This window comes from Apodemus sylvaticus, chromosome 21 (genome assembly GCF_947179515.1).
Source record: "Apodemus sylvaticus chromosome 21, mApoSyl1.1, whole genome shotgun sequence".
Taxonomy (NCBI): Eukaryota; Metazoa; Chordata; class Mammalia; order Rodentia; family Muridae; genus Apodemus; species Apodemus sylvaticus.
In genome coordinates this window covers 54,962,598-54,977,712 of record NC_067492.1, presented here as the reverse complement: position 1 = coordinate 54,977,712, position 15,115 = coordinate 54,962,598, and the positions used below count along the sequence as shown (strand labels likewise).

The window sequence follows — 15,115 nt, the reverse complement described above, 5'->3', positions numbered from 1 at the left end:
TACCCAGAGGATTCCTCAGCATGTAATAAGGATACATGCTCCAGTATGTTCATAGCAGCCCTATTATAATAGCCAGAAGCTGAAAAGAACCCAGATGTCCCTCAATGGAGAAATGGATACAGAAAATATGGTATGTATACACAATGGGGTACTATTCCGCCATTAAAAACAATGAATTTATGAAATTCTTAGACAAATGGATGGAACTGGAGAATATCATCTTGAGCGAGGTAACCCAATCACAAAAGAACACTCATGGTAGCACTCACTGATAAGTGGATATTTGCCTAGAAGCTTGGAATACCCAAGACACAATTCACATACCAAATGATGCTCAAGAAGAAGGAAGGAGAGGTCCCTGGTCCTGGAAAGGCTCAGTGCAGCAGTGTAGGCGAAACCCAGGACAGGGAAGCAGGAAGGGGTGGATTGGGGAACAGGGGGAGGGAAGAGGGCTTATGGGACTTTCAGGGAAGAGGGATCCAGGAAAGGTGAAATCATTTGAAATGTTAATAAATAATATATCAAATAAAAACATGAAAAAATAAAGTATTTTATAACTGTAATAAATAAATAAGTACTGAACCTCTAAAAGAAAAGATTCCCTTTCTTTTAGATTTCCTTTATTTAAAAGTTTAATGTTATGCATGATATACTGATGCTAACATTTTCATCCTTTTTTGAGAACTTTATCAACATTATTGAGTGAATTATTATTATTAAATTCTATATACAAATATATTATTAAATTCTATATACAAATCCTAGTACATTTCTTGTTTCAGTGTCTTTATTATTGAAGTCTAAACTAACAGTAAATGCATGTAATTCCAACTTCTCTAGAATCTGAGGCCTGAGGTGTATGACTTCAATACCTGCAAGATACAGTGAGTTCCAGGCTAGTTTATTCCAGGCCAGTTTTATTAGCAGCCTAATAAGACCTTGTCTCAAAAAACAAAAACAAAAACAAAACAAAACCCCCAAAACATAAACAAAACAAAACAGCTGGGAATATAGCCCAATGGTAGATTGCTATGAGGCCCTGGCTTCAATGCCCAGTACTAAAGTTTGTGTGTATGTGTGTGTGTGTGTGTGTGTTTGATTCTCTGTGTGTGATTCTGAATATTCATCATCAAAAAAGAATTTAAGAAGGTAGGGTAGAATTTAAGAAGTAAAAACTTCTAGTTATCTAAGAAATTTTTACATTTTATTTTCAGGTCAAAAACTATTGCGAAGTCTGATAAAATAGACAGCAAAGTTAAAAGAATTGGACCACACATAGAAATTTACCAACTGTTCCAGGGAAGAAACAAACCCATATTTACTAAAAGAATTATTAAACTGATCATTACTGTACAAGCATATATCAGGGGGTGGCTTGAGCGCAAAAGACTTCAACGAATAAAGAGCAAGGTAAGCATCATCTTATAAATAAGAATGTTTTTAAAATTTTGTATGTAGATTTGTGATTGTTTGGTTTGGGTTTGTTGTTCTTGTTGTTTTAACACAGGGATTTTCTGTGTAGTCCTGACTCTCCTGGAACTTGCTCTGTACGCTAGGCTGTCCGTAAACATAGAGATCTGCCTGCCTCTGTCTCTTTAGTGCTGGGATTAAAGGTACGCACTGCCACTGTCTGGCTTTTTATGTAGATTTAATTATAGAATTTGAATAGTTTTCCTAGAAATAGGTACGTAATTTGTCTAAAAATGTTCTATCTCTACAAAAACCTATAATTTTTGATTGAGAAAATCAAATGTGTAATTTGTTCTGAAAATAGATTTGCCTTCTGAGAATTTGGACATTGAGCAAAATACTATGGTTCTCCAAAGTTTAGCAGGTCTGGGACTAGAGCACACTGTCGTTTTTGTTTTGCCGTTTACTCTCTAGCTAAAATAATTAGGAGCTTTCTGCTTCCCAAGCTCCAATGCACTCTTGCAGTGCATTAAACATTTCCTTTAGAATAACTGTATGTAACCCTTCCCTCCCACTTCTACCTTGACAAGTTTCAGAAACAACAATGCTGAGTTTCGTAATAAACTAAAAGTATGCCTTTTGGCTGCCAAAATACAAGAGACGCCCAAATGGATGGGTCCTGGTAAAACTATGCCCTCACCTTGAAGACTAAAGCTTGGCAAACAATAGAAGCACACACATTATTCAGAGTAGCCCATTGGAAGGACTGTTTTGTTAGATCCCCAGAGTACCTATTTGTAAGAACATAGCTATCTGCTTGTTTGTAAGTGGAAATATATCCATTGCTTATATCCATTCTGATGTCAAATCTAATGTCGCATTAAAAGAAAACTCTTTATCCATCACTAATTCTGTTAGGTAGCCACTGTTTGTTTTATATGTGAAGAAATCCAAGCTCCAGTAAGTCATATCATCTTCTCAGTCGATTCTAACAGCTGATAGCCTGACAGTCTGACACCCAAGACTTATTCTACATAGCCTATTGCCTATTTGAACTACTTCTGGCAAGACTGTTTCCTAATCCAGTCAAGGCTACATCGTACACATTTCTCTGTAGCTTAGGACTGCTTACTCAAAGTTTCCATAATTATGGAAATATCATGTCCTATCATGTGTGGCCACTTCACATGTGACCAAAATGAATTCATTTTCCTACTCTCCTGGGTACCTTTGCTTCTGTACTGCGCATGCTCTACATCCCTTAGATGTAATCACAGCTGACATTTTTGTTGCCACACTCAATTGCTGTAAGTTCCACATATCTTCCTATATTCTCTTTTTCTCTGCCTTTTCCCTCAGATCATATTTTTATCTTCTCTTACGTGAAGAATTACAGAAGATTTCTAGGGGATGTCCTCGATTATGTGCTTATTTTCATTCAGTCCTCTGTAGTGTATGCCACATTTTATGCTTGACTCATTTCTTCACGTCTCATAGTCTTGTGCTACCTTACACTGATAGGACATGAAGTTTGAACTTCCTGACATGGCCATATGATTTCCTATTTCTGGCTTTTGTAAAGATCATCATGTGGTGCTTCTTTGTATATACTTTAGGAATTAATAAACTCCAAATTTTAATTGTACACTGTCATTTTGTTCTTCTTCTTCTTCTTCTTCTTCTTCTTCTTCTTCTTCTTCTTCTTCTTCTTCTTCTTCTTCTTCTTCTTCTTCTTTTTCTTCTTTTCTTTTTCTTCTTTTCTTCTTCTTCTTTTTCTTCTTCTTTTCTTCTTCTTTTTCTTCTTTTCTTTTTCTTCTTCTTTTCTTCTTCTTTTTCTTCTTTTCTTCTTCTTTTTCTTCTTTTCTTTTTTTTCTTCTTCTTTTCTTCTTTTTCTTTTCTTCTTCTTCTTTTTCTTCTTCTTCTTTTCTTCTTCTTCTTCTTCTTCTTCTTCTTCTTCTTCTTCTTCTTCTTCTTCTTCTTCTTCTTCTTCTCCTTCTCCTTCTCCTTCTCCTTCTCCTTCTCCTTCTCCTTCTCTCCTTCTCCTTCTCCTTCTCCTTCTCCTTCTCCTTCTCCTTCTCCTTCTCCTTCTCCTTCTCCTTCTCCTTCTCCTTCTCCTTCTCCTTCTCCTTCTCCTTCTCCTTCTCCTTCTCCTTCTCCTTCTCCTTCTCCTTTTTCTCCTCCTCCTCCCCCTCCTCCTCCTCCTCCCCCTCCCTTTTCCCCCCTCCCTTTCCTCCTCCTCCTCCTCCTCCCCCTCCCTTCCTCCTCCTCCTCCTCCTCCCCCTCCCTTTCCTCCTCCTCCTCCTCCCCCTCCCTTTCCTCCTCCTCCTCCTCCTCCTCCTTCTTCTTCTTCTGCAACCGACCCTCTCAATCCCTGGTCTACAATGCAGAGCTGACGCCTACATTCTTCTATCTAGTTCTCAGCATCATGATCATCTATATCATGTACATGAGTGCCACTGGGGATGCAATGTGTAATATTGTCAAATTGACAGGATATAAATTCACCACAGAAGCAAATTTCTGGTTATGAGGTGGGAAAAGCCACCCTGAATGTAGATTTTACCATTTTTATGACCTAAGTCTTAGACTGAATAAAAAGGAGAAACCCAGCTGAGTACTGGCATTCATCTCTCTCTGCTCCCTGTAGACAGATTGTGATCCTCCTCCTCCCTGAACTACTGGCTGGGACTGAAGAATAATAACAATAATAAGCCCTTCATTCCATAGTTTGCTTTTGTCAGTTATTTGATTACAGCCAAGAGACCACTAACTAATACAGGAAGCACAATTTGACTTAATTTAGAGTTTGTAGATTCATTTTTGCATTCATATCAGCACATACTGCTTTGACATATAATATACAGTCTCTAGCATTTCAATCATATGATTTATTATCTGCTATTTTTCTTCTTCATTATCTCTTTATGTGTTTAAATTCTTTATTTGAGTTAGGTTATAACCCCTGTCTTGCTTGCTACTGTTTTAAAATATAGCAAACACTGTTTAACCTATGGTCTTTCTCTTTACTCAAAAGGTAGCTATGAAATAAATCAATCAATACAATAAAATATTATTTTAGAAGTTTGCTACTGTTTTCTAATGAGGCAGAGCTTTAATGTTCTTTGTGCTCAGTTTTTTAATATCTTTTATACTTTAATTATATTATTTCCTACTGTCAGAAAGAACAGTAGTCATTCATAACCTCTGGGACAAAAATGAATCCAAAAAAGTTCAGCAATATTGTAACTAAGGATGAGGCTTATGAGGAGAGCCTGGTATGGAGACCAGTGACTTTCTCCAAAGCCGTAGAAGATGAAAGGAAGGACAGTGGGAAGTACCTTATGGTATCAGAACCAATAGAAGAAAGATTGCAGAGTTTAATTTGGTTATAAATTCTGTTATGATCATTGATTTCTTGTTGTGCTTGTTCTATCACTGGCATGGCATTTTTTTGAATTAAATAACTGCTTCATTGATATGGCTAAAGTTGTTTGCTTACTGACAAAATGCTAGGGGCAGGCTTAAAGCACCATAAATGATGCTTCCAACACTATTCCCACAAGAAAGGTTGCTACTGGGGAATCTTGAGGGAAATTCTGCTCTAGAAGGTGCACAGCAAATTACTTAATAACTGACAGTACTATGGCTATCCCTCTACTAGGAGACTTCCAACTCTTTGTTGTGGGCACTGTTTACTATAGTGATTGTTTGGTTTTTTATTATTGTTTGGGCATATTTGGAAAACATGAAGCAGTATTCAATTGTCTTCTCAGTCATAAATTAGAAAATCATGGAGATTACAACCAGCATAATTTCTACCATTCAAAAAGTTCTTTTCCTTAAGAAAATCTGTTAGTTTCTGATTTCAGTATAATAATCCTAAAATTTGCAACAACACAAAACAGAATAATATTTCTTAATGTAACATCTCTAAAATCTTACTTAATATCAATATTTTATTTATAACTTAAACAATTTTAGTCCTTAGGTGATATTGGTCAAAATTTTAAGGTTAGGTTAAAAAAGTTTTGAGAAGCTTTTGAAAATCCAAGTTTTAAAGTTACCATAGCAATGGACAAGACATGGATCAATGGTCTTTAATATTTTGAAGCTTATAAAATCCTTTGAAAATTTGATAGAATATTAATTGCTCTCATTATCATGTGGCAAAATCTATAGAAACAACAAAGTGTGCTCAGCCTATTCAGGCCCCCCAAGCTGACTTCATATAGAATAGGTTCGTTATATAAATGTTTGGTTTCTAGTTCCCTGTAGAACTTTTACTTAACAAACTAACCTATTTTATTTAATATTTTTAACTGAAAGAGAATCACATCAATCCAACAATGTATATTTTTAAATATAGTAATAGTCACTAGATACTGGATTCGGCTTCCTAGTATATGTTTTCATGTAGCATGCATCCCAATTAAAAGTACAGATGACTTTTAAAAACTCTTAGGTACTCTAGGAATACTTATGAATATTTTATTAAAAATGCCAGTCCCTTAACCCAAATTGCTATGTCTGGTGTAGGGGTTGGCCAGTGCCAATATACTGAGATATAGAGAGTTCTATTTTGTCAGATGGTTGTGGAGTCATAGAGGCACAAGGAAAGAAAATACCAATGGCCTTGTGTAAGACGGAACACTTATGGGGCAGGTGGAGTCTTGTCAGGGCAGTGGGGATCGTAAGAAGCTAAAGGTAAGAGGCATTCTAAAGGGTTCTTAAAAGTCATGTTGAAAACCATATTATGAATCAAGTCTTATATCATTTATGTAATTTGTGACATTAAGTAGATCAATGACACAAGTTTTTAGATGAAAGCATGAGGTGTTCTAAATAATGTGTTAGGGGCAGAGAGTGACAAGAGAGGTTCTGGCTATTGCTTTAGTATTTTTGGAATAGACAGATCTATTTGCTTTGATGTGGATATATCTCAATCTTTCTTTTATAGGATTCTTTCTGTAATGTACATAGTTTCCTGGAACAATGATGTCTTCTCCCATGACTCGAATTACCATCAAGAATAATGATTATAAAATTTATGGGAGTGAGCAGTACACAGAAACACCATTCTTAAGAGACTACTTTAGAATCCCCTGATCCCAATGAGCCATTATAAATTTCTACTTAATTATTCAGAAAGCATGTATTAGGCTCTCAAAAAGTCATAAGAAAGTTCTGGGCCTTGTAGACAATTTAATGGACGTCTAAGATTCCTAGTCTCAAAGTATTTGTATTCTACTAGTACAATAACTTAATAAACAATTATGAGGTAGGTATCAAATCGAGGAAAGAAAAAGTGTCTTCTACATCCTTGCATGGCCAAGAGTGTCAGTAAATTTTTATTGTGTGGAAAAATTGTTATCAGAATCACAACTGGTATTTCCTGACTTTTTTATTGCATATTTAAGTGTATGGTTATGCATATAAACTTAAGGTGGCTATTTAGAATATTTTATTGAATTTCACTTTGTTATTTTACATTTTATTTCATTGACTTAGTCATTTAAGTATGTTTTCCCTCCTTACTTTTTGAGGCTTTGGAATAAAGACTCTCTTGGATATTGCCATATTTCATTGTTTAGGACCGAGCTAGACCAGCAGACCAGGTAGATATTTCCTCATAGGTGCTAGCAAATCACTTTCTGAGAATTGAATAAAAACAACACAAAAACATTCACTGAGATAGATACTAGGGTTAAGAAAACATACCAGCCCTTCAAAGTTCTCTGAAAAAGTCCTGAGCTGCACAGAGAATGATAAACAAGCAAACAGGACCAGAGCTTGCACAGCTGGAAAAGGATAAATGGGGGAGGGGGGTTAAACAGGAAGGGTCTGCTCTTGTTAATAGAGGAACCACTTCCCCACTAAGTGTCCTTGTGCTAATGATATGACAGAAACAAACAAAAGACAGACTGAAGCATCCAGAAAGTGTAGATTTTGCCCATTATGTAAGTACAAATTGAAATATTTTTATCAATAATTTATGTTAACTTTTGTTTTATAGTGTTAGAGAATTTAATCAGTATTTTCTCATATACTCTGTATTAGGTTACTTTTATGAGTATTACCAAATACTTGACAAAAAAACCAATGTAAAGCAGAAGGGTTTACTCTGGTTTACACGTCACAAGAGTGTAGTCTGTACAGCAAGACAGGCGTCCTAGTTTGCTTTCCTTTGCTGTGATAAAATACCAAGCCCCAAGCAGCCTGTGAAGGAGGTGTAATCTTGTTTATATAGCATGACTCCACTCTACTGCTGAAGGAAGGCAGGAAATGTACTCACCAGGAACTGAAGCACGAGGTCTGGGGTAATGCATACAGCCTTTCCCTCCTTTCCTCTAGTAGGCTGGGCTATTCTGTATAAATAGTTAATTAAGAAAATGTCCCAGTGCCCTACAGGCAATTTAGCAGTGCATTTTCTCAACTAGGGTTTCCTCTTCTTAAATGAATCTAGCTTGTGTTAAAAGAACAAAGAAACTACCCAGCACAGGAGGTCTGCTGAGGGGAGTGGCTGTCCGTGCTCCAGAAACAGTGCACTGTGGGGAGGGGTGTGCATATTTCTGTGTACAAGACTTTCAAGAATGGCTTTTACCTAAGCTGTTTACTCTGGATGCCCAACTGGGTATAAATAGCAGAAATATATGAGGAATATTGTAGTATCTTTTTACTTTTCATAGGTTTTGTATCATGGGCCAAATTTGAAAGCAGTTATAAAAATGTATCAGTGCTTAATTCACCGTGTAAGACATCGACTTTGGTCTTTGGAGGACAAGACAGATTATATACTTTGGAGAGTTAGAAGAATGGATGGACAGAAAAAAGTGTAAGTATTGCAGTCACTTCTTGGTTTGGTGCTAGGTTTAGAACCAAATTTTACTTTATAAGTACTCTCAGCAATGGAAGGGAGACTGTGTATTTTATATTTTGATTTGCATTTTAAAGTGGCATGCTCTGTACTTAGATTAATTCATTAGGTCTCTGTTTATAAACAACAGAATCTTCATTTGGCTACACAAAGAGTAAAAGGAAATTTAAAGGGAAAGTGTTGGAAACACAGACAAGAATCAGAGGATATATGAACTGCTCCAGAGACCTATGGATCAGAAAATAAGGGAAAAGAATCTACTGTTTCCTGAAGAAGAGAAACAGATGAATATTGTTACTTAGAGACTGCTATTTTTATATTTGGGACTTCACATTCATAAAACAACCATGAAGATGGGGCTTATGTCTTTCAAAGAACATTCACTATTTAACATGTGCCTAGTGTATTGGAATGGTGAAAACATTTGTTCAAAAGACAATTTTCATTAGGGTTTATACACAAAAATATATTTTCAAAATGAGTCATACTTGTTCCATTTCTGTTGTTAGACATTAAAGAAAGAAGAAGCCAAATAGAGAAAGAGCCACAGAGGGACAATTCAGAGGTCCATTTTACATAGATCTTGAGGACCTAGTTTGGGTGATCCCAGTCCTACAGACCAATTTTCAGAAAGTTAGATAAGGCATTTATAGAATTCTCAAGTTTTCTCCTAAGCAGATAGTACAACAAAAAGTCAGACAGATAGAAAGCTATGAATGAGAAAGTACAGAGAGGACAGAGGCAGAGGCAGTGAGGATCTGTTTTCATTTTAGAAGCTGCTGGGATTTAGCTTACAAGCTAGAGGGAAGGGAGGGAATAGGGGTCCCACTCACATATACTAAGAGTTTCAAGATTATTAATCATGAGTGCTCCAACCACTAGTACAAAATCAGTAAGATATCTTAATAGTCTTCTATGAATAGTAGTTTTATATTCTATCATGCTTTGAAATACAGATTTTCTAATATTTATCAAAATGTGTGATAGGACTTTTGGTTATGGTACCAACTCACTTTCCCCAATGCATTTATTTTATTTACTTTATTGTACTTTTCAATAGTTGATTATTTGCTATGCGTCAAGACTTATTTTTTACTAGACTCACATTCAGAGTAGAAGTCCTCAGTGAAGGCAGTCTAAGTCTCTTGACACTCTGTTCCTGGCATTTTTCTTTGGCTTCCTTCATTCTCTTGGACAAAAATTAGCATATTCTGTATCATCCTCTTGTTTTTCTCACTATATTGCTTCTTCAGAGGAGTATATCAATGTTTTCCGTTGCAGAGCACATGGAGGAAGAAGACACTGAATCTTGGCTCTTTAGGTCCTGGGCTTCTTACCTTCTTTGTTTAAGGGCTTTCTGACTGAGTAGTATTCCATTGTGTAAATATACATTTTCTGTATTCATTCCTCCATTGAGAGACATCTGGGTTCTTTCCAGCTTCTATGGTTGGATCTGGAAACTATCATCCTAAGTGAAGTAACCCAATCACAAAAGAGTACACATGGAATGCAATCTCTGATAAGTGGATATTAATTAGCCCAGAAGCTCTGAATACCCAAGGCATAATTAGCATAACAAATGATTTCCATGAAGAAGTAAGGAGAGGGTCCTGATCCTGGAAAGGATTGATCTAGCATTGGAGGGGGAATATAAGGACAGAGAAAAAGGAGAGAAGTGATTGGAGAATGGGTGGAGAGAAAAGGTTTATGGGACATATGGGGAGGGGGAAAATGGGAAAGAGGAAATCATTTGGAATGTAAACAAAGAATATAGAAAATAAAAATATATAATAAAAAAAGAAAAAAGGGCTTTCTGACAACATATTGAGGAACATTATCTTATTTAGGGATACTGAAAAACTTCTGGATTTTCTGATTCTTTGGGGTCTTAACAACTGAGGCACAATAGAATCTATCACTCCAGGAATATTCTCCTTCTCCCTCTCCTTTTCCCTCTCTCTCCCTGTTCTCTCTCTCTCTCTCTCTCTCTCTCTCTCTCTCTCTCTCTCTCTCCCCCCTCCCGCTCTCTCTCCCCCCATCTCTCTCTCCCTCACACACACACACACACACACACACACACACACACAAACCAAGCTGAGAACATTTAAGTTGATACCCAAAATAGCCATAATGCATCCACATTGTTATACTTCTTCTCTCCAGCATGCTTGGCCTTTAACGAGAACAACCCTTACTCAACAGCAGCTATATTCTGATATGGGTCAAGACATGTTGCTTCATAGGAAACCCTTATGTGTTGTTCTCACCACTGATTCAGACTACATAACTCTTGTACTCTTTATCCAAAGCACTGATAGTATTTCTTTGGCCATTCCTAAGAGGCACCATGAAAGAGTCTGTTTTAGTTTTCAGCCACAGAATTCCCAATCACATGCATTTTCTAAATGTTCCCATTTTTTGCCTGATACTATTATTACACTTCAAATTTTGTCACTATGTTCCTTTTATAAAGTTTCATGCTAACTCTTTTATTTTAGTTTTATCCCCACATACTCTTGACTTGCAGTTACAAATTTCAAATTTTTGATTAATATTCTTCTTCTTATTATTATTATTTATTTTATTTTTAGTTGGGAAAAACATACAGATGGACACATGCACACCCCGTGTGTCCTCTGTTTTCCTAAACTGGCTTCTGATGGTGTCTAGCTGATAAGATCATTGAGTAAAAGTCTTAAAAGTCTATGGGTAACTTACATGTGTTTCTTGGTTAGATTCCTAGTCAAGTTGAGAAAGCGCTAGAAGATTGCAGACAGAGAACAATGGTGCAGTTTATGAATACATATCACTGTGCTTAAGCTGGCATGAGTCAGACAGAATAAAAGCAGTTGATTAGACAGGTGGTGCTCTGTTCAACATAGAATCTGAATAGCTAAAGAGGTAATTTAAAGAATTATGAACAACCTTCACTTATACCTAGAGTTCACATAACTTATAAGGTATTTTTGTCATGTTTCTTATAGAATTTTCTTATTTTTCTATACAATTACTGCTTTTTTTTTAATATTTGGAAGATACCTGTGAACCTTTCAAAATATATTTCAATAATTTCAAATTGTATTAGTTTTCATAATACTGGCTATTAGTTTTCATGAAACTGGCTAACTTACTCAGTTCATTGATTCTGTTAGTGAGCTGCAGAAGGTTTATATTGTACACTATGCACTGCATAGTCATGAAAGGATGGTAGTAAAGATATGGATGAGCAGAGAAGAAATTAGCAAAAGTACATGAATCTTTATAAAAAATACTTATGTAAATAACAAAAGAACATTATCTGTGTCTTACTTTTAGGCCTTTAGAGAAACAAATCCTGAGAAAAGAATTCAAGCACAGCTAACTTATTTGAAAGTAAATCCCATAAAGTACTCTTAATGGCATAGAAAAATGCAGTAGGAACAGGATAGAAGTTAAAAAAAAATACACTGTCATGGCAACTCATAAAAATAATGAAGCCAAGTTACTCAAAAATTAGATTTTCATAAATCAATTGCCCACCCTTCCCCCCACCTTCCACCCCCGCCTCACCAGCAGGGGTTAAGGGCCACTGTGCATGGGTCTTAAGTCCCCAAGACTTCTGGATTATTGCCCAGAAGTCAGCAGATTGAAGCCCCATGCTAGGAGAAGCTTTGAGGCAATGAAATGCCTGGCATTTCTGAATCAAAATGCCCAGAAACAGAAGGAGAGCCTCAGATTCTATTTTACAATGGATTTGAGTAGGCTCCAAATCCAGCAGCTTTAGTTTGTAGATTTCAAAAGAGAGAAAAACACATACCTATATCAAATATTAATTTGCATGTGTTTCTGACAGCTTTGAAGATCTGGCATAGTCATTCATATTCAAGTAGGAGTTTCTTGAGCTCTTTTTTTTTCTTCTTCTGCTGTGAAGTCAGTGAGCAAAATGTAGATATTGTTCCTAACTTTATTTCCAAATCAGAAATCCAAAGTTAATGGAAATCCCAGTGGTTAGAATGTGGATTGGAAGCTGAAAAGTGAGAGGTTTACAGGAGAAATGATAACTTCTAACTTGAGTCATCAGGAGTCAGGAACCTGGGATTCCTGTCGTTCCTGGGGACAATGTGGACAAAAAGGAACAGACAGTATGGAGATTCAAAAGATAAACAAATAAATTAAAAATTAAAAATGGGTTTAACTGGTGTTACAGGCCTATATATTGGTTAGAGCAAGGAGTTTATAAGTTCCAGGCCAGCCTAGGCAACTTAGCGATCCCCTGATTCAAAATAAGAATAACAGAGTTGTGGTGATGGTAGATATGTTGGCTCTGTGGAGCTCTTGCCTTGTGTGCAAGGTGCCCTAGGCTCAGGCACCAGTATCATGAAATCATTGTATTTTACAAAAGAAAGAAAGAAAAGACAAATAAAATCTCACATGATCCAGCTAAGCCACTCTGAGTGTGCATCTAAGAAAGCCAAAAGCAGCACACAAGAGATGACTATGTCTGCACACTTTGTGCCCATTGTCACATTAGTCATAAGGTGTGACATGAAATTAGCCCAAATGCCTAGCAGCAGCTTCATGGATAAAGAAAACATGTCATATATCCTGACTGCAGTGTCAATCATAAAGAAAAGCTCAATACTTTCATTTTCAGCAATATGAGTAGATGAATAGATATTGTATTAAATGAAATAAGCTACACATCCTCTCTTAAATATGACACACATAAAAATTAAATAGCAACTATTAGTAGATTAGAAGAGATACAGAAGGGTAGGATTAGATCTGTAAGCGCTGTGTGTATGCCTTGGATTATCACATTGAGCCCCATTAATGTGTACAGTGAACACATCTTAATAAAAATAAAATATCCCACATTACAGCTCATGATGTAGTTTGTGTGTTGATATGTGTTAAGGTCTGTGATCATTTGTCACAGAAATAGAGCCCCCACCCCTGTCCTGTGTTTTCCATGGGGAGCCTGACTGAGTGTTAGTCTGAGGAAATTCATGCTGTTGAAATGGATGAAGAAGAGAGGCCCTGCCCCTTAGCCAGAAGACTAACACTGGCTTCTAGAATGTCAAAGGCTCCTGCACAAGCGTAAAGGTAAACCTGGCTGATAGTTAACTCTAGTTCAGAAGAAGAAGTAGGTGATTTGTGCACGACACATTATTTGTAAAAGAAACTATATTATTTTACTTTTTGGTTTTTAGTCTATGAAACCATGTTTGCCAAGAGAGAAGACTGGCAAGGATTAGAAAGAAGCGAGCTGATGAAGTACTTCAACGACTGTGGTCATTTCCCCCACGCAGACCCAGATCGATGAATTCTGGGACCTGTTCCACAGACGTGAGTGCTGCTGCCCCACACTCCTTGTCTGTTTTCCTTCTCTCCTGGTTTCTCCTCCTCTTCCTCTCTTATTTATTGCTGTCATGCATATTCACTGCATACTGCATTTTATTAGATAAGGATGTCATCATGCAGGCAAGACTTACGATCCCATCCTCCATGCCCCTTAATTGTCTGCTACACTTTAAATTCCTTTTATCTCAAATTTGTTTGTATCTAATCTTATGAGAAAAAGGGCAGGTGAAAAGAAATTAAACTGTACTTTCATTGGAGAGCAGAATGAAGTTTTCAGCTTTTACTTTAAAATATTTATTTTGATATACCAGTAAGCTGCATCTAGCTCAGTATGCTAACTACTTTTTGAATTGATACAGCAAATACTTGGGAAACACAGTTTCAAATGAATTATTTTTGACTCTTGGCTTCAGAGGATTCAAACACATAATGAAAGGAAGTGAGGGAAAAAGGAACCAGGACACAGTTCCGTAACAAGAGGCAGGGGCGCAAGGCTGTGTTTCAGTGATGTTTTTCTGAAAATTTCCAGAACCCTCCTAGAATAGCAACATCAGTGTCAGAACTAAAGCCTTCAACAGCAAGACCATAAGGGGGTAGGTTATTTATAAACAAAATTATACATAACATACTTAATCCACAAAATTTTAAAAATTGTTCCTAAAATGTTTCTCCTGGTTAGTTAAATTTAATACTGATAAGCAAATTCAGGTTTAAAGGCATAAATATAGTAAGCCAATGCATTTTTATAATAAGGAAATAATTTCTTGCTTGGTGTATAGATCAGTAGTACAGAGCTTGCCTGGCATACACAAGCTCATGAATAAAATCTCCAGCAATTCCAGAAAAGGAAAATCATTTTGTTCCAAACAGTAAAGAGATAAAATCATATATCAAACAACATTTTTTCTCTTCTCAACCAGTAAGAGGGAATATTGTCACAGGTACGTGAAATCTTAATGACTAATTACAATTTTCCAGCCTTTTTTCTTCCCTATGCTTATGGAAACATAATGAACAAAACCACTTGAGTAGTATGATGTGGTGTGGGATGCCACATACTGATAACCAAAACCTGCAGCCAGCATATCGGTGGTGGTCATACAGAGCTAGCTCCCTTAAGCGCACATCTGTATACATGTGGAAGGGGACAGTGAAGAATTCTACTCCCTGAAAAAGTTTTGAGTAAGCCATGCAGAACTATTTGTTTTCTCTTCTTCTCATTAAGCTTGTTTTCAAATTATGCTGTTATATTTCGTGTTCCTTATTCATTACATATGTGCCTTATAACACTGGACTGATTTACCACTGGCAACATTTTCAAATTCAACAAATAAATGGGATTGTGTAGGATTTTTCTTTTAGCATCTTAATCACTTCATTTAATACAAAGTCCACCAGTTTCATGTATGTTTTCAAAGTGATACAACGTCACTAAAACATTAAGTCTGACTCCCTTGTTTATATAGACTGCATTTCTTCATTCATTCC

General features: G+C 36.4%; 1 protein-coding gene across 1 annotated transcript in view; it reads left to right on the top strand.

Moving 5' to 3' along the window:
- The window catches only part of Iqcm (IQ motif containing M), a 372,144-nt gene that overhangs the window by 169,690 nt on the left and 187,339 nt on the right, over nt 1-15,115 (top strand). Inside the window, exon 8 of the mRNA XM_052166437.1 lies at nt 1,215-1,410. Within this exon, the coding sequence (XP_052022397.1) occupies nt 1,215-1,410 (196 nt within the window). The remainder of the gene's footprint in view (nt 1-1,214; nt 1,411-15,115) is intronic.